General features: G+C 37.6%; 1 protein-coding gene across 3 annotated transcripts in view; it reads left to right on the forward strand.

The window, feature by feature from the left end:
• The first annotated feature begins 1,196 nt into the window (after positions 1-1,196).
• The window catches only part of Gask1b (golgi associated kinase 1B), a 59,716-nt gene continuing 42,107 nt past the window's right edge, over positions 1,197-18,805 (forward strand). The window contains exons 1-2 of one of the 3 annotated variants that reach the window (XM_071614582.1): positions 1,197-1,480; positions 2,608-3,751. In XM_071614582.1, coding sequence (XP_071470683.1) covers positions 2,842-3,751 — 910 coding nt within the window. In that variant the 5' untranslated portion in view covers positions 1,197-1,480; positions 2,608-2,841. Of the gene's footprint in view, positions 1,481-1,769; positions 1,926-2,607; positions 3,752-18,805 lie in introns of those variants that run through there. The other 2 variants (XM_027926599.2, XM_071614584.1) reach the window with 2 other exon arrangements.

Here is an 18,805-nt window from a genome sequence, read left to right on the forward strand (position 1 = left end):
ACCACCTATAGCAAGTGAAGGAGGAAGGAGAACGTGAAGCTGGGCTTTCTCCTCTGCAGCCCATTTTCCAATCATCATATGCTTTAGCCTCCTCTGTAAGAGGAGGCAATGTATTTCTTTTTTTCTAATAGAGACATTTCTGAGGGGATTCAATCAAATTTACCAACTCAGACAAATCTACCTGCTTTCTAGTCATTTCTCTACTTAAAAAGTTGCTTTAAAAATAGTTGGAGGAGACTTCTGCTTATCATCATCTGGACTTTACCAAAGACTTTTTATTTTTTATCTTTTGTGGCAGTAGGAGTGGAACCAGGACCCCCACCTACCAGGTAAGTGCTTCACCACTGTGCTATAACCCCAGCCCCCCCCCCCCCCCTTTTTAGTTATAGGTGGAAACAATGTCTTTATTTTATATTTATGTGGTGCTGAGGATCGAACCTAGTGCCTCACACATGCTAGGCGAGCGCTCTCTCTCTGAGCCACAATTCCAGCCCAACCCCCAGCCCTTTTAATTTTAAAAGATTCAGGTCATTTCTTCTTCTAAATATGTGAAAATTATAAGCTAGTTATGAGAAGCAGCTGTACCATGGTTTCTTTTCAAGAAATTCATATTTACTCTCTAGAAAATAATTCTGTGCTTATGGAAGTGTGTGCTTTAAAAGTTTGGGCTCATACAGAAAATGGCTCTGATACCTGCCTTCTCTTGAAGTTAGTAAAAACCTCCAGGTACTTCTAGGCTACTGTCAATATTGGAATTGTTCTTTCCCTTTTCAGTAGGATAAATTTTAAAAAGGAAAAAGGTCTGAGTTTAAAAAAGCTGAAATAACAGTCCTGTTATAATTTGTGGGTTTTTTTTTAACCACTTTGACATTTTCTCTTTCCTTCTCTACCTATTCCAATTCCTAGCACTTCTTCTTCTTCTTCTTCTTTATTTTTTCATTGTAAAATATAGAACTTTTAAGACCTTACACCATGCTGTAATCTCTTTCTCACTTTACTTCTCAGTGTCACAACCTTTATTTTAGTTTTCCTTTGTGCCTTTTTGACTTCTGATTCCCTTTGCCATACAAGCAAATAGAATAAGCCAAAGTGAGAGCCCAAGGTCATCAGCTCCCCCGCCTTTGTACCAAGACATGCAAACAACCTAGGCCAATCCCTAACCTGTTTTTTTAAAAAAGCCTCCAATCAGAGAGGCCCCATGACTGCTTTTTGTGAACTGCTGCACCGTGTAACTGCTCACTATAAATGTCTCTCCCTATCTCTGCACTCTTATCTCACTGTTCTATTTCTCTCTCATTCATAGTAACCCTTTCTTAGCTTTTCTGATCTTCTAGACCTTCTCTTCCCTGAACTGGGAGACAAGTGCTATTCTGCAAATGGCCAGGATGGTGAGGTAAGTGCTAGGTCCTGGAACCCTGGTGCTCCACTCTCCAGATACGTGGGATGGACAGAGGGGCAACGGCATTCTTCATTTTACAAGGTATTTATTCAGTATGGGCTGCTCCACCAAACTAAACAAACACTCCAGATACTTTTTAACCTCACAAGACTGACATTTCTGAGTCTGTTTGCAAACAGGACACTAGAGGGCTCCCAGAGGTTAAAAATAAGCGGAAAGTAGTTTGAATGAAAACTGATTCTGTACGGCATTTTTTTTTTTAGAATATAAAATTAAAGTTTATTTTTCAAATCTTCTTTACCAAATCCCTGGATGTCTGAAAACGTCAGTAGCTAGTTTACAAGTATCCATTTTGCTTTGCCATCGGTGATTTTTGAGGGAGTTTTAAAGCTGAGCTGAAATGTTTGAACTGTGGAACACTCTTGACCATGAAATATGTTCTACTTACATGCCTCAGCCTTTAGAAGTTCTTTGCATTAGAGTCAGGGATTACATTCTTCCTGGAGCCAAGCTTGAGTCCAGCTGTGTAAGTAAGATTGCTTACGAGTTTCTTCTTTTCTAATAATGTGAAGAGATTGTACTAGAGATTCTTTTGTTTTCTTTCAGCTGACTTTGGTGGAAAGAAAATAAATGAAAAGTAGTTGGATTTGTGTCTGGTGTGTTTGTGTGTGACTGAATAAATGTAAGTGCTCCCGTGCTGTATAGACATTTATGGCTTTATATTATAGTAACATTTAAAATAAGATAATGGAACACATTGTGAAGAAAAATCTGTATAACATTAGATTAAGATAATATGTTCCTGAGTTTGAATGTTAATACTTTGTGCTCCTGCCTAATTAGTTAATGCATGATTTTTGAAAATAATGTAGGATAGCTATAAATTTTTAAAAGCCATCTGTCTTAAGTTATTTCTGCTGTGCAAAAAGGAAAAGCCCAGGTTGGTCAAATTTTACTGCTTTGCTTCAGAATCAAATTTAAAAACTCTAGCTACAAGTCATAAAATATACTTGGATTTTTCGTGGCTTGTTTTCACAGCTTTAAACTGAATATAAACCTACACATCTATTTTGCTTTCATTTTTTAAACTTCACATATTTAGTGGTAAAATTTATGGAAGGAAAGGGTTACTTTTTTCTTTCCTCTTGTAGAGGAACTGAAACGGTTTGAGATGTGACTCAGTTAACTCTGTTTCCATTCATTCCCAGAATCAACTCTCATTTCTCCTTGGGGAGGTTGATAGAAGTTTAAAAGGTTTGTTGTGGCGAGTGTCAAAAACATTCTCAGCTCTATCACCAAGACTTCCCTTCCACTTCAACCCACTGGAGACCACTTAGATAACCAACCGGACACGACAGCTGAATTCAGGAAACCATGCATCGTATCAGCAGGAGCCAACTGCAGACCTTAAACTCTGTTCAACATGTGGATACAGCAGAGAAATGACCTGTCCAGACAAGCCAGGGCAACTCATAAACTGGTTCATCTGCTCCTTGTGCGTCCCGAGGGCGCGTAAACTCTGGAGCAGCCGGCGTCCCAGGACCCGGAGGAACCTTCTGCTGGGCACTGCCTGTGCCATCTACCTGGGCTTTCTGGTTAGCCAGGTGGGGCGGGCCTCAATCCAGCACGGACAAGCAGCCGACAAGAGGCCACCTCGCAGCCGCGACTCTGCAGAGGCATCCTTTCCTGAGATCCCCCTGGATGGCACCCTGGCTCCTCCTGAGTCCCAGGGCAATGGGACCACCTTGCAGCCTAACGTGGTGTACATTACCCTACGCTCCAAGCGCAGCAAGCCTGCCAATATCCGTGGCACTGTGAAACCCAAGCGCAGGAAGAAATATGCAGTTGCATCTGGTATCCCTGGTCAGGAAGCATTGGTTGGACCATCCTTTCAGACACAGGACGCTGCAAGGGCAGCTGATGCTGAAGTGCTTGGGTATGCTCAGGGAGGAAACCTGGCCAAGATTGGAGAACCATCCTGGAGGCTGGTGCGGGGCCCTGGAGTCCGAGCTGGGGTCTTAGACTTCCAGTTGCCCAAGGCCAGAGAGAGCAACATCAGGATCTACAGCGAGAGCGCCCCCTCGTGGCTGAGCAGAGAAGACATCCACAGAATGCGCCTGTTGGCAGATGGTGCGGTGGCGGGAGTCCAGCCTGTGTCCTCAAGGAGTGGTGCCCGCCTGCTGGTGCTGGAAGGGAGCACAGCTGGCTCACTGCCTCGATGTGGCCCTAGCCCCTGTGGCTTGCTCAAGCAGCCATTGGACTTGAGTGAGGTGTTTGCCTTCCACCTGGATAGGATCTTGGGGCTCAACAGGACCCTGCCATCTGTGAGCAGGAAATCAGAGTTCATCCGAGGTAACAGATTCACATGTTTCGTTATTTGCAGCTGTTGGGGATTCGGGTTCCTTTTCCCTTTTCCCTTACTTTTTTTTTTTTTTTTTTTTTTTAATGATTTCTCTCCACCCACGTTTCACATTTGGACAGCAGCAGCAGCAACAGCGTGTCTTTCCATACGCTTGGCATTCATTATTTTCCCAGCCTGGGAGGATATGAGAGTTCCAGAGAAATGCTGTGCTGGACATGCAAGAGTAAGCCCACACTGTGTAATCTTTGCTCTCCATTTCCCTGCTGCACTTCCCAGTGGCTTATTAAATCTAATTAAAGCCAATGGCAATTTGCATGGTGAGGAGAGGAAGCCAGGGTGGAGCGGTGAAGGCACAAAACTTGCTGACAGTCAGGCATGTTATTATAAGATACTGTGAAAGTAGAATTTTTTTTCCTTTGGAAGTTTTTAAAAGTAAGAAGGAAATGAGTTATCTTTCTTCAGTAGACAGAATCTTTTCAAGAGGTCCAGAGCCAGACCATGTTAGACTCAATGGCTTGATTATTTTTTCTCCAATGGATTTAAACACTTTTATTTAACAAATAAAGAAAAAGAAGCAAAGACATTTGATGTTGTTCAGCATGGATACTAACTAGCCATTGGTTTCTTCAAGCTTCATGATGTGGTTTATTGAGTCTGATTTACCAGATTATCTCTACCTGGGAGACAAATGTTTTGATACATTATAGGATAGGTAGCCGATTAACTACAGTTGTAGATGAAAGTATTGATCTGTGGTCATGCCACACCACATAAAGGATATTCTCTGAATGTTGAGGTTATTCCACGATTTGAATCCAAAATACAGCAAATCAGTGGCTTGTGTTTGAATGCAGAATCATCTCAGAAGTTCTACCTGTGAATCCAGGTTGACCTAAGAGGCTGAGAAGGGCCCCAAAGAGATTGTAAACTTGAAGGATGCTCCCTTTTTTCCTGTTAGCATCACCTTTAGCTTTTCAGGAAGGTTCCCAGGGAGCTTGGAATGGAACAAATTAAAGTTATTGGGGGTAGCTGAAAACCAAACCACTATTCCTTTGGCTTTGGGATTATAATTTAGTTTTAGAATGGATATTTCTTGACGTACTAATGATTTGCTTACTGGCCTTCCTTACACTGCTTCATGGCTAAATGTTCAGGATTTACAGGTACATTTTGATATCTCAAGTTCATAAAGTGGTTTCCATAATTATGTCAATGTTGTTCATATCAAATATTTAATTTAATGTTGGTAAAAGCTAAATTTTGTTGAGTGCACCATTTACTATGCTCTATGCAAATTGATTCATGTAATTCATACAATCATGGATCCCTATAATTCTCATAATGATTCTATGAGGTAAGTGTTATTGTTATTCCGCTTCATTGATAAGAAAATTGAGACTTATTCAGGCAAAATAGTTGGCCTCAATTTACACACCTAGTACATGGCTTCACTGCAATTCAAACAAGGCCAACAAACTTCAGAACATAACCTCTTAACCAGTAGACTTAGGTGACTGTATAATTTGTTTATCAGAGAAAACATTTGGCATTTGGTTTTTAGGGATTGGCTAACTTCACCTAGTATTATATTCTTCAGCTCCATTCATTTACCTGCAAATGCCATGATTTTATTATCTTTTAATGCTGAATAGTATTATATTGTGTATATATACCACATATTTTTATCCATTCATCTACTGAAGGGCATCTAGGTTGGCTCCACAGTTTAGGTGTTGTGAATTGTGCTTCTATAAACATTGATGTGGCTGTGTCCCTGTAGTATGCTGTTATGTAGTAAGTCCTTTGGGTATAGACTGAGGAGAGGGATAGCTGGGTCAAATGGTGGTTCATTCCCAGATTTACAAGGAATCTCCATACTGCTTTCCATATTGGCTGCACCAATTTGCAGTCCCACCAGCTATATGAGTGTACCTTTTTCCCCACACATCTTCTCCAACACTTATTGTTGTTTGTCTTCATAATACCTGCCATTCTGACTGGAGTGAGATGACATCTTAGAGTATTTTGGTTTGTATTTCTCTAATTGCTAGAGATGTTGAACATTTCTTTCATATACTTGTTGATTTTTTATTGATTTTATTTTTTAAATACACGACAGCAGAATGCATTACAATTCTTATTAAACATATAGAGTACAATTTTTCATATCTTTGTATATAAAGTATTTTCACACCAATTCATGCTTTTATACATGTACTTTGGGTTTTTTTGCATTACAATTCCTTTTATACATCTATACCACCATTTTTCATATTGCTGTTTGTATATAAAGTATGTAGACACCCAATTTGAGTCTTCATACATGAACTTTGGATAATGATGTCCATCACATTCCACCATCCTTGCTAATCCCCTGCCCCCTCCCTTTGCCTCCCACCCCTCTTCCCTATCTAGAATTCATCTAATCCTCCCATCCTCCCCCTCCATACCCCATTATGAGTCAGTCACCTCATATCAGAGAAAACATTCAGCATTTGTTTTTTTGGGATTGGCTAACTTCACTTAGAATTATCTTCTCCAGTGCCATCCATTTACCTGCAAATGCCATGATTTTATTCTCTTTTATTGCTGAGTAAAATTCCATTGTGTATATTGGCAACTTTTCTTTTATCCATTCATCCACTGAAGGGCATCTAGGTTGACTCCACAGTTTAGCTATTGTGAATTGTGCTGCTATAAATATAATGTGGCTGTGTCCCTGTAGTATCCTGTTTTTAAGTCCTTTGGGTATAGTCTGAGGAGAGGGATAGCTGGGTCAAATGGTGGTTCATTCCCAGATTTACAAGGAATCTCCATACTGCTTTCCATATTGGCTGCACCAATTTGCAGTCCCACCAGCTATATGAGTGTACCTTTTTCCCCACACATCTTCTCCAACACTTATTGTTGTTTGTCTTCATAATACCTGCCATTCTGACTGGAGTGAGATGACATCTTAGAGTACTTTTGATTTGCATTTCTCTGTTGCTAGAGATAATGAGCATTTTTTCATATATTTGTTGATTGATTGTATATTATCTTCTGAGAAATGTCTGTTCAGGTCCTTGGCCCATTTATTGATTGGATTATTTGTTTTTTCAATGTTTAACTTTTTGAGTTCTTTATATACCCTAGAGATTTCTATCTGATGTGTGAGGGGTAAATATTTGCTCCCAGGATGCAGGCTCTCTGTTCACCTCACAGATTGTTTCTTTTGCTGAGAAGAAACTTTTTAGTTTGATTCCATCCCATTTATTGATTCTTGGTTTTAATTCTTGTGCTATAGGAGCCTTATTAAGGAAGTTGGGGCCTAATCCCACATGATGAAGATTAGGGCCTACTTTTTCTTCTGTTAGACTCAGAGTCTCTGGTTTAATTCCTATGTCCTTGATCTATTTTAAGTTAAGTTTTGTGCATGGTGAGAGATAGAGGTTTAATTTCATTTTGTTGCATGTGGATTTCCAGTTTTCCCAACACCATTTGTTGAAGATGCTATCTTTTCTCCAGTGCATGGTTTTGGCACCTTTGTCAAATATAAGATAATTTTAATTTTGTGGGTTAGTCTCTGTGTCCTTTATTCTGTACCATTGGTCTACCAGTCTGTTTCAGTGCCAATACCATGTTGTTTATTTAACTGTTGTTCTGTAGTGTAGTTTAAAATCTGGTATAGTGATGCCACCTGCTTCACTCTTCCTGCAAAGGATTGTTTTAGCTATTCTGAGTGTCTTATTTTTCCAGATGAATTTCACTCTTGCTTTTACTATTTCAATGAGTAATGCCATTGGGATTTTGATTGGAATTGCATTAAATCTGCGTAGTGCTTTTGGTAGTATGGTCATTTTGATAATATTAATTCTGCCTATTCAAGAGCAGAATCTTTCCATTTCTAAGGTCTTCTTTGATTTCTCTCTTTAGAGTTCTGTAGTTTTCATTGTACAGATCTTTTACCTCTTTCATTAAGTTGATTCCCAAGTATCTTATTTTGTTTTGAGGTTATTGTGAATGGGGTAGTTTTCCTTTTTGCCTTCTCAGAAGATTTGTCACTGATATACAGAAATTTTGATTGATTGTATATCTTCTTCTGAGAAGTGTCTGTTCAGTTCCTTAGCCCATTTATTGATTGGGTTATTTTTTTTTTTGATGTTTATCTTTTTGAGTTCTTTATATACCCTAGAGATTAGAGCTCTGTCTGATTTGTGAGTGGTGAAAATTTGCTCCCAAAATGTAAGCTCTCTATTCACCTCATGGATTGTTTCTTTTGCTGAACAGAAGCTTTTTAGTTTGAATCCATTCCATTTATTGATTCTTGATTTTTATCTTGTGCTAAAGGAGTCTTATTAAGGAAGTCGGTACCTAATTTGACACGATGGAGATTTGGGCCTACTTTTTCTTCTAATAGGTGCAGTGTCTCTGGTTTAATTCCTAGGTCTTTGATCCACTTTGAGTTGAGTTTTGTGCATGGTGAGAAATAGGGGTTTAATTTCATTTTGTTGCATATGGATTTCCAGTTTTCTCAGCACCATTGTTGAAGAGGCTGTCTTTTCTCCAATGCATGTTTTGGTGCCTTTGCTTAATATAAGATAATTGTAATTACATGGGTTAGTCTCTGTGTCCTCTGTTCTGTACCATCGGTCTACCAGTGTATTTTGGTGACAATACCATGTTGTTTTTGTTACTATTGCTCTTTAGTATAGTTTAAGGTCTGATATTGTGATGCTACCTGCTTCACTCTTCTTGCTAAGGATTGATTTAGCTATTCTGTGTCTCTTACTTTTCCAGATGAATTTCATGATTGATTTTTCTATTTCTATGAGGAATGTCATTGGGATTTTGATTGGAATTGCATTAAATCTGTATGGTGCTTATGGTACTATGGTCATTTTGATAATATTAAATCTGCTTATCCAAGAACAAGGGGGATCTTTCTATCTTCCAATGCCTTCTTTAATTTCTTTGTTTAGTGTTCTGTATTTTTCGTTGTAGAGGTTTTTTGTTAGGTTGATTCCCAAGTATTTTATTGTTTTTGAGGCTATTGTAAATGGTGTAGTTTTCCTTGTTTCCCTTTCAGAGGATTTGTCACTGATGATATTCAGAAATGCCTTTGCTTTATGGATATAGATTTCATATTCTAGTTCTTTACTGAATTCATTTCTTAATCTAGAAGTTTTCTGGTGAAATTTTTCGGATCTTCTAGGTATAGAATTATATTATTGGCAAATAGTGCTAACTTGAATTGGTCTGTCTAATTGCTCTAGCCAGTGTTTCAAGAACTATGTTTAATAGAAGAGGTGAAAGAGGACATTCCTTCTTGTTCTAGTTTTTAGAGGGCATGATTTCAATTTTTCTCCCTTTAGAATGATGGTGGCCTGGGGTTTAGCATTGATAGCTTTAACCATGTTGAGATATGTTCCTATTATTCCTAGTTTTTCTAGTGTTTTGAACATGAAGAGGTGCTGTATTTTGTTGAATGCTTTTTCTGCATCTATTGAGATGATCATATGATTCTCATCTTTAAGTCTGTTGATGTGATGAATTACATTTTTTGATTTCCATATATTAAATGAACCTTGCATCCCTGGGAAGAACCAGATTATGGTGCACTATCGTTTTGATATGTTTTTGTATCCGATTTGCCAGAATTTTGTTGAGAATTTTTGCATCTATGTTCATTAGAGGTATTGGTCTGAAGTTTTCATGTGTCTTTGCATGGTTTTAGAATCAGGGTGATACTGGCCTCATAGAATGAGTTTGGAAGTGCTTCTCTTTTTCTATTTCACAAAATAATTTGAGGAGTATTGGTATTAGTTCTTCACTAAAGGTCTTGTAGAACTCAGCTATGTATCCATCTGGGCCAGGGCTTTTCTTGGTTGGTATGCTTCTGATGGCATCTTCTATTTCATTGCTTGAAATTTATCTGTTTAAATTGTGATTATCATATTGGTTCAATTTGGGTAAATCATATGACTCTAGGAATTTTTTGATGTCTTCGATATTTTCTATTTTATTGGAATATAAGTTTTCAAAATAATTTCTAATTATCTTCTGTATTTTTGTAGTGTCTGCTGTGATATTTCCTTTTTTATCAATTATGTTAGTAATTTGAGTTTTCTCTTTTCTTCTCTTCGTTAGCATGGCTAAGGTCTGCCAATTTTATTTATCTTTTTCAAAGAACCAAGTTTTTTTTAATCAATTTTTTCTTTTGATTCAATTTCATTGATTCAGCTCTGATTTTAATTATTTCCTGTCTTCTATTAATTTTGGTGTTGGTTTATTCTTCTTTTTCTTGGGTTGAGATGTAATGTTAGGTAATTTATTTGTTGACTTTTTCTTCTTTTAAGGAATGAGCTCCATGCAATGAACTTTCCTCTTAGTACTGCCTTCATGTCCCTGAGATTTTGATATGTTGTATCAGTGTTCTCATTTACCTCTAAGAATTTTGTAATCTTTTGCAACCCATTGTTCATTCAGTAGAACATTATTGAGTCTCCAGGTGTTGGAGTACCTTCTATTTTTAATTTTTATTTTATCATTGATTTCTAATTTCATTCCATTATGACGTGATAGAATGCAGGGTAGTATCTCTACATTTTTATATTTTCTAAGAGTTGCTTTGTGGTATAATATATAATCTATTTTAGAGAATGATCCATGTGCTGCTGAGAAGAAGGTGTATTCATTCATTGAAGGATGAAATATTCTATATATGTCAGTTACATCTAAGTTATTGATTGTATGTTGAGTTCTAGGTTGTATATTGAGTCTCTTTGTTCAGCTTTTGTTTGGATGATCTATCCATTAGTGAAAGAGATGTGTTAAAGTCACCCAGAATTATTTTGTTGTGTTCTATTTGATTCTTGAACTTGAGAAGAGTTTGTTTGATGAATGTAGATGCTCCATTGTTTGGGGAATATATATTTATAATTGTTATGTCTTGTTGGTGTATGGTTCCCTTGAGCAGTATGTAGTGTCCTTCTTTATCCCTTTTGATTAACTTTAGCTTGAAGTCTACTTTATTTGATATGAGGATGGAAAACCCTGCTTGCTTCAGCAATCCAAGTAAATGCTGTGATTTTTCCCAACCTTTCACCTTCAATCTGTGGATGTCTTTTCCTATGAGATGAGTCTCTTGGAGGCAGCATTTTGTTGGGTCTTTTTTTTTTTTTAATCCAATATGCTAGTCTATGTCTTTTGATTGGTGAGTTTAGGCCATTAACATTTAGGGTTATTATTGAGACATGATTTGTATTCCCAGCCATTTTTGTTTATTTTTGGTATTTAACATGACTTGGTTTCTCCTCTGATTAGGTTTTTCTTTAGTGCAGTCCCTCCCTCTGCTGATTTTCATCATTGTTTTTCATTTCCTCTTCATGGAATATTTTGCAGAGGATGTTTGGTAGTGTAGGCTTTCTAGTTGTAACTTCTTTTAACTTTGTTTATCATGAAGGTTTTTATTTCTTCATCAAATCTAAAGCTTAATTTTGATAGATTTAAGATTCTTGGTTTGCATTTATTTTCTTTCAGAGCTTGGTATATGTTGTTCCATGATATCCTGGCTTTGAGGGTCTGAGTTGAAAAATCTGCTGAGATACAAATTGGTCTCCCCCTATATGTGATTTGATTCTTCTGTATTGCATCCTTTAAGATTCTAACCTCATTCTGTATGCTAGGTATTTTCATTATAATATGCCTAGGCATAGATCTGTTGTAATTTTGTACATGGTGTCTTGTAAGCCTCATTTGATTTTCCAATTCATTTTTAATGTTTGGGAAATTTTCTGATATTATCTCATGAAGAGATTGTGCATTCCTTTGGTTTGAAACTTGTGCCTTCCTCTATCTCAATAACTCTTATATTTTGTCTTTTAATGCTGTACCATAATTCTTGGATGTTCTGTTCATAGTTTTTTACTATCTTCACTGTGTGGTCAACTTTATTATCCAGATTGTATACTTTGTCTTCATTATCTGACATTCTTTCTTCCAAGTGATCTAGTCTGTTGGTAATGCTTTCTGTTGAGTTTTATTTTTAATTTGGTTTATTGTTTCTCTTATTTCAAGGAATTCTGATTTTATTTTTGGAGTGTGTATCTCTTTCTTGAAGTAATCTATTGCTACCTGTATTTGCTCTCTTATTTCTTTGTTGGAGTGATCAATTTTTGCCTGTATTTGTTCATTTAGGTCATTCTTGGATTCAGAGATCATTTTAATTATGAACATTCTGAACTCCTTTCCTGACATTTCATCAACTTCACTGTCCATAGGTTCTGTTATTATAGTGTCCTGGTTTATTTTGGGCATTTTCCTCCTTTGTTTTTTCATGTTGCTTATGTGTCTTCCTTTCTTGCAGTGTGTATCTGAGATATAGTTTCTACCCCGTAATCTTGTAGTTATCCATGCAGATTATCTGTACCACACCTTGATGCTGGGCTTCCAGACCCTGCAGGTGTCCCATGATGGATGTGACTGTAACTGAAGGTGGTGGTGGCAATAGGGGAGGTAACATGAGATAGCAGTGGAGGTGTCCCAAGATGGATGCAACATCTTTCAGAGATGGGGTTAAAAGGGTAGGCTTTACACTAGTTTTGGGATGCCTGCTCCAAGATGCAGTTGCTTCTAGGCCCAGTCTGTTGTCAAAAGGTAGAGGCTATTATATGGGAAAGTCTATGGCAATATCTGCAGTGGCCTAAGATGGAAGTGGGTTAGGCCTAGGCTCCCAGGTTGGTGAGCGGTGATGAACCTGGACCTACCCTGGGTCTGGGTCACACACAGGTAGGCAGAGGCAGATCTGGGCTGGGCCTGATTCCAGCAGGTGTCTACTGGTCAGAGAAGGTGGTCGTGTGCCAGAGCCTGAGCTCCAGCAGGTGTATGACTGTGATGGGATGGACCTGGGCTTGCCATTCATTTTTATATTATAAAATTTTCAAAGAAGAAAAGGTGAACTTTTGGATATATCTCAAGGCTAGATAAACTGATATATCCTTTGAGCTTCCTGAGGATCCATTTCTTGGATGGAAATTGGGAGAATAAAGTAGTAGCTAGGAGCCTGACTCTGGACCTGGATTGCCTGGGCTTGCATTTTCCAGCTGTATTACCTGGAAATGTCAGTTTCTCTCTTTGCCTCAGTTTCCTCAGCTTGACAAAACTGCCTACCTTGTGAGGTTGTTATTTAGCTCAGACATGGACAACACTTGGTTCTTGGCACAGAGTTAACCTTCAGTAACTCTTGGTTAGGGTTGTTACTATACTAAGCACAAAAAGGACCAAGTTAATTAAATTTCTCACATAGCCTTCAAACCTCAAAGACTATTTCTTTATGTTAAAAAAAGACTGAAGCCTTTGTTTCTTGACTGCTTAATTAAGATTTTTGTTACCAATATTCCTTTTAGATTTCAGATATTTAATTCTGTGCTCTTAATTTCCAGCATCTTAGAGAATAAAAATTCAATTTGAAGAAGGGGTTTATAAATGGAGTATTCCTCTTTCCATTCATAAAGTAATGGAAATGATGGAAATAAATCAATAAAGTCACAGTGATGTGACTCAATTTGAGTTAAATCTCCAAGATTACACATCAAACAATATCAGACCTTCCTTTGTTTTCTTTTTGGCGTCTTCTCCCATTTAGTTATTTAGAGTCATGAACTCAGGCCAGTTTCCTCAAGAACGTATGATGATTTACATACAGTTTTAAACACTCTGTACAATATAATTCTATTCATTTAGACTGTTACTGTTAGGCAAAGTACACAAATAGACCATTTCTGGTCACTATGTAGACAATCATAGGTTCTCAGTACCTCTCTCTACCCACTTTTTCCTGGACTCTTCTTGATTTGTGTCTTTTTTTCTCCAAATTTGCATGAAAGTATGATTTTTTTCCAGAGCCTTCCTACTTTTCTCTTAGTTTAAGCTTAGCTTCACGTAAGCCTCTCTGTCCACCCAAACAGGAGATCGATCTTATCTATCACCTATTTGTGGCTCATTCTGTATCATCATATTGCATAATACACATTTTTATCATAATTGCTTGTTTAATCATCTTTTCCTTACCACTAGTCTCCAGGTACAGAGATATTACCTGTATTCTTTATTGTTGTAATTCTGGATCCTCATGGAGAATCTGGTACATAGTAGGTGATATATATATATATATATATATATATATATATATATATATATATATGTTTTTTTTTGGGGGGGGGTTACCAGGGATTGAACTACTCAGGGACACTCAACCAGAGCCACACACCTGCCCTGGCTTTGAACTTGCAATCTTTCTGTCTCAGCCTCCCTAACTTCTGGGATTATAGGTGTGTGCCACCATGACCGGTTCAATAAATATTTCAAAGAAATGTAGAAATGGATTCCAGCTCCCAATACTCAGAACAAGTACTATCATTTTTAGTCTGAAATCCAGGCTGGGATTTCTCCTAGAGGACTCATTAAAATCATTCAACATTGTGGAGGTAATGACAAATGTCCTTGGCTGCGTCCTTATAATGCTATGGTCTGTTGGCATTGTACTGTAGTATAATGTGATAATGGGCTTTCTGTAGGAGGAACAGTAGGATTTAATTTAGTATATATTTATTTGATGATCTGGCTTGATGTAAAAGTATATCTTTTCATATCAGGGAGAACAGGGAGCCAGCAAATTCTATAAGTAACATGGACTAAATGTTGTTTCTGTTCTTTGGCTTTTAATGTTTATGAAAATCAATTCATGACCATTACAAAAAAGGTAGCTGGTCTAAATTGCAAAATGAACATTAACTGTTTGAGATACCTCAGTTTATTTTTCCAAAATCCTATGTAGTAGACATGTAAAATCATGTCATTTAGAGATAAGAGAATGGCAAGCAGACTGCTCACATTCACACAATGAGTTCAAATTCTTGAGTCCATCAAACACTCATTTTCTAAGTTCCAAGTCTTTCCTCTTTTTTTTTTTTTTTTTTAAATCAATTTGCTTCTCACAACACATCTTTTAAGGGGCCATGGAGTGTGTCTTCTTTCTCCATGATCACAGCCTGTTTGTATATCTGGTTATTAATATAGTGATCCAGATAACTAATAATGATGCACAGACACAGGATATGGGCATCTCTCTTCTCAAGGAGACAATAACCTTGGTCATAACTGAGAACTACTGAATGCTATCATGTACAGACACCATTATGTTCTAAGATGTTTGTTTCTATTATCTTGTTAAATCTTCATAAAATTCTGGAAGGTGTACCTAGGTATCCTAGAGCCTGGAGGCTCTATGACAGGCATTTTGTGGAAATAAAAATTGAGGCCTGGAAGAATTAGGCACCTTGCTCAAGATCTTACAAATTGCCTGGATATTAAAGGGATGTATGTGATATAAATGGAGATATGGGAGAGAATCAAATGCTACGATCTGAGTGTTTGGTTTGACCTCTGCTTCTCAGGTTAAACTTTTCTCCATTGATTCAGTCTAAATGTACAAATAGACCAAGAATCCCTATTTCAGATGCTTCCTTACTTATCTTGGGTTATGACTTGATAAGTTTTGGAAGTTGAAAATGCACTTTATGTACCTAATATTTTAGTCAGCTTTTTTTTTTTTTTTCTGTCACCAAAAGACCTGACAAAAACAACTTTAGAGGAGGAAAAGTTTTTTTGTGGGGGCTCATGGTTTTGGAAGTCTTAGTCCATAGATGGTCAACTCCATTCCTTGGGGCCTGAGGTAAGGCAGAATGTCATGGAGGAAGGGTGTGACAGAGGAAAGCAGCTAGGATCATGGCACCAGGAAGCAGAGAGAGTTCCTCTCACCATAGACAAAATATATATTCCAAAAGCACACCCTAAGGGGCCCACCTCCTCCAGTCATCTCCTACCTGTGTGCAGTTACCACCCAGTTAATCCCTATTAACAGATTATTTCACTGATTGGCTTAAGACTTTCATAACCTAATAATTTCACTGATAAACTTTCTTTCATTTTCTCATACATGAGCTTTTGGGGGACACCTTATATCTAAACCATAACACCTAACTTACTGAATAGTGTAGCTTAGCCTATCTGATCTTAAAAATGATCAGGCAGCCCACATGAGCCTAGATGGGCAAAATCATCTAACACAAAGCCTGTTTTATAATACAGGCTTAGGTACACACAGAGATGGGCATTTTGTGTGCATTATGGGATATGGAAATCAACACACAGTATGCAGAAATGCTAGCAATGCAGAACACTGTGGAGTATCTGCTGTCTGTCTTGGTGATTGTGTGGCAGAATGGGGTGCATTGCCACTGACCAGAATCACAGCGGAATATACATGATGTATCATCATCCCAGGGAAAGATCAACATTCAAAATTCAAAGCACACTCTTACTGAAATTTGTAAGTTGGATCATGGTAAGTTGGAACTGTCAGTATACAGTCCATCTTCAGGGTTTTTATTTTCTTAATTGATAAAACTGATATAGGTGATCCAGTTATCACAGTGTCTCTAGATAAGGTTAGTCTGGGGCAAGTTCTTGGTTTTATGATGATGAATTCTAGATGATTCTTCTGGATATACAAATAGACATTTGAAATTGGTGGTCTAACCAGTTTCATACTGTGTACCAGATCATTTTCTAACAGGTGTTACTCCAAAGATATCCTGGAAAAGAAATGTATACTTGGGGAAGGACAAGGTTGTAATTAGGTAGGGAGTGACAGCAGTGTACCACAGTATGTAAGCCAGCAATCACTGGTGCAGATTCTCAAGCTCTGTGTATCTGTAAGGCACATGCAAAACTGAAATAAAGCATCAAGTGTCCTTTGTTTAAAAACAGTTCCATATTTTTTGCAATTGGATTCAATTGTGAATCTATAAAGAATATAGTGTTATGCATCAGATAGTGACTATACTATATTTGATGTCTTTTGTCTATTATGCTCTAATAAATCTGTATAGCAGATGTTACTATTATTTTAAATACTGGAATGCTAAGGCTCAACAAAACCATGAAAATATCCCCATAACCTAGCTAACCAGCAGAGGAATGGCAATTTGTATCCTACTCTTTCATATACTAACATCTCAACCTGTTGCTTCTATTAGCCCACACCATTTCTTAAATATAATGTGGTGTAATTATGGGATACTGACAAAAATGGCCACATTTTAGCATGGTGGATTTTGATTTTACCAGTATGCCAAGATTTATTTTTAATTTCTTTTTTCAACTCAACAATATAACTTTGCTAATTTTCTTACTCAAGGGACTCTGAACACTGCTACAAGTAATTTTTTTTAATGCAAGCCAATGCTCCAATACTTAACAGATTTCTTTGTTTACCATAAACAACCATATGTATGCAAATGTGACTGAATATATCAGTTTGTTTTCTGCCTTTCTGTACTTGTACGAGTCTCAAATCATTGCAAAAGCCACCAGACATTGTGTGGTGCTGATACATTTGGATAATCTTTTTGAACAAAATAGATGAAAGTATTTGTTTAGGAGAAGACAAAGCAGACTATGTCCATGTAAAAGTCAAGAGCATGAGAAAAGAAAATCCAGTACCCTTCTGTGATCCTTGATTTAGTATCTTTGCCAAAGCTTCCTTTATCGTTTTCATAGTCACAGTAATGTGAATGAATCTCGGGGGACACCATTTGGGTAGCATTTAAGCATTGTACTATTTTTCATGCCCAGCATGGAAGATGCATTATGTATGCTTTATTTTTAGGAGACTGCTTTATTGCCACAGAACTGTCATACTGAATTAAGGTAGCCTAGTTCCAGGAATTCTGTATGGCAGGCTGCTTTGATGACAAACTACAGGCACCCCACAAACTTCCATTTAAATTCATTGTAGATCCCAAGTCGCTCACTGTTTTCCAAGTTGCATTGCCTCTTCTTATTATAGAGTAGGAAAAAGACACTGTGTATTTTTCACCATTTTTTCAAGTCCATTTGAGCAGCATTGTGAATTCTGGATGGAGCAGTTGCCAAGGCCGAGGGATGGGATGGCAGCTTGGCAGTTTATAGTTTCTGTCTTTCAGGTAAGGAAAGAGTCCAAAAGGGAGCAGGGAGTTTTGAGAATAACTCAAATGCCCCTACTACTTAGAAACATGCTGGCTTCCAAATCTTAGAAATCTTTGATGCATCTGCAAACTTTCTTAAAATATTTGTTTGGGGGTATATAAACATGCTTAATTTTGAAAATTGGGATTGAAAGCATATTGTATTCTTTATCAGAGAGGCCCCAAGGCTATTTCTTTAGCAATAAAATTGAGCTGGTCTGCTTAATACTTGCATTCATCAGTGAACAAAAGTCTACTGAGCATCCATTCTCAGCAGCCTCTGCCGCAGTGAAATCTTGTTTGCTCACTACATACCTTCATGGACAAACTGCGGGAGCCAAGCAACCTTCTCTGCTGTGCTTCTGGAATTTGTCCCTTGATCTCACACATGGCTGGGAGAGAAGGGGCAATGAATGGTTGTCACAGTACCCACAGTGTAGAGAATGTTTGTGCCTTAACTCCACACAATCTGTTTTTTTTTCTATACATCACATTTATCTTTATTACTTTAACATATATTTATTGAGCACCTGCTATGTCCCAGACACTCTTCTAGTCACCAGGATTGCATAAATGAACAGAATAGTCAAGAATCCCCACCCTCATGGAACTGACAGTAATGGGTGCTTAGTGAGTTCAATGGCCCGAGGGGAATCTTACTGTCACTGATTTCAGAATTTACTCAGTACATCTTGAGCTCAAGGACATGACCTCTATCAAAGAGGACTGACTCTGCTGCAGATCTGGCTTAGTCTAAAGACCAGGAGACTGCTTTATTGCCACAGAACTGTCATACTGTACAGTAGGACTTCCTTTCTAAGTTAATGAGCAAATATTACAATTTCAATCCAATTCAGTTGCAATCAGTTCAGGAATAATGGCATTTACTTTTATGTGTTAGTAGAAACCACTATAGTTTCTAATTTGTATAGTTATGTAGTTAAAGGTGTGAACTGGCAATGTAGGCTCCCTGAGTTTGAATCCTGATTCTCTCAC

This window comes from Marmota flaviventris, chromosome 7 (genome assembly GCF_047511675.1).
Source record: "Marmota flaviventris isolate mMarFla1 chromosome 7, mMarFla1.hap1, whole genome shotgun sequence".
Taxonomy (NCBI): Eukaryota; Metazoa; Chordata; class Mammalia; order Rodentia; family Sciuridae; genus Marmota; species Marmota flaviventris.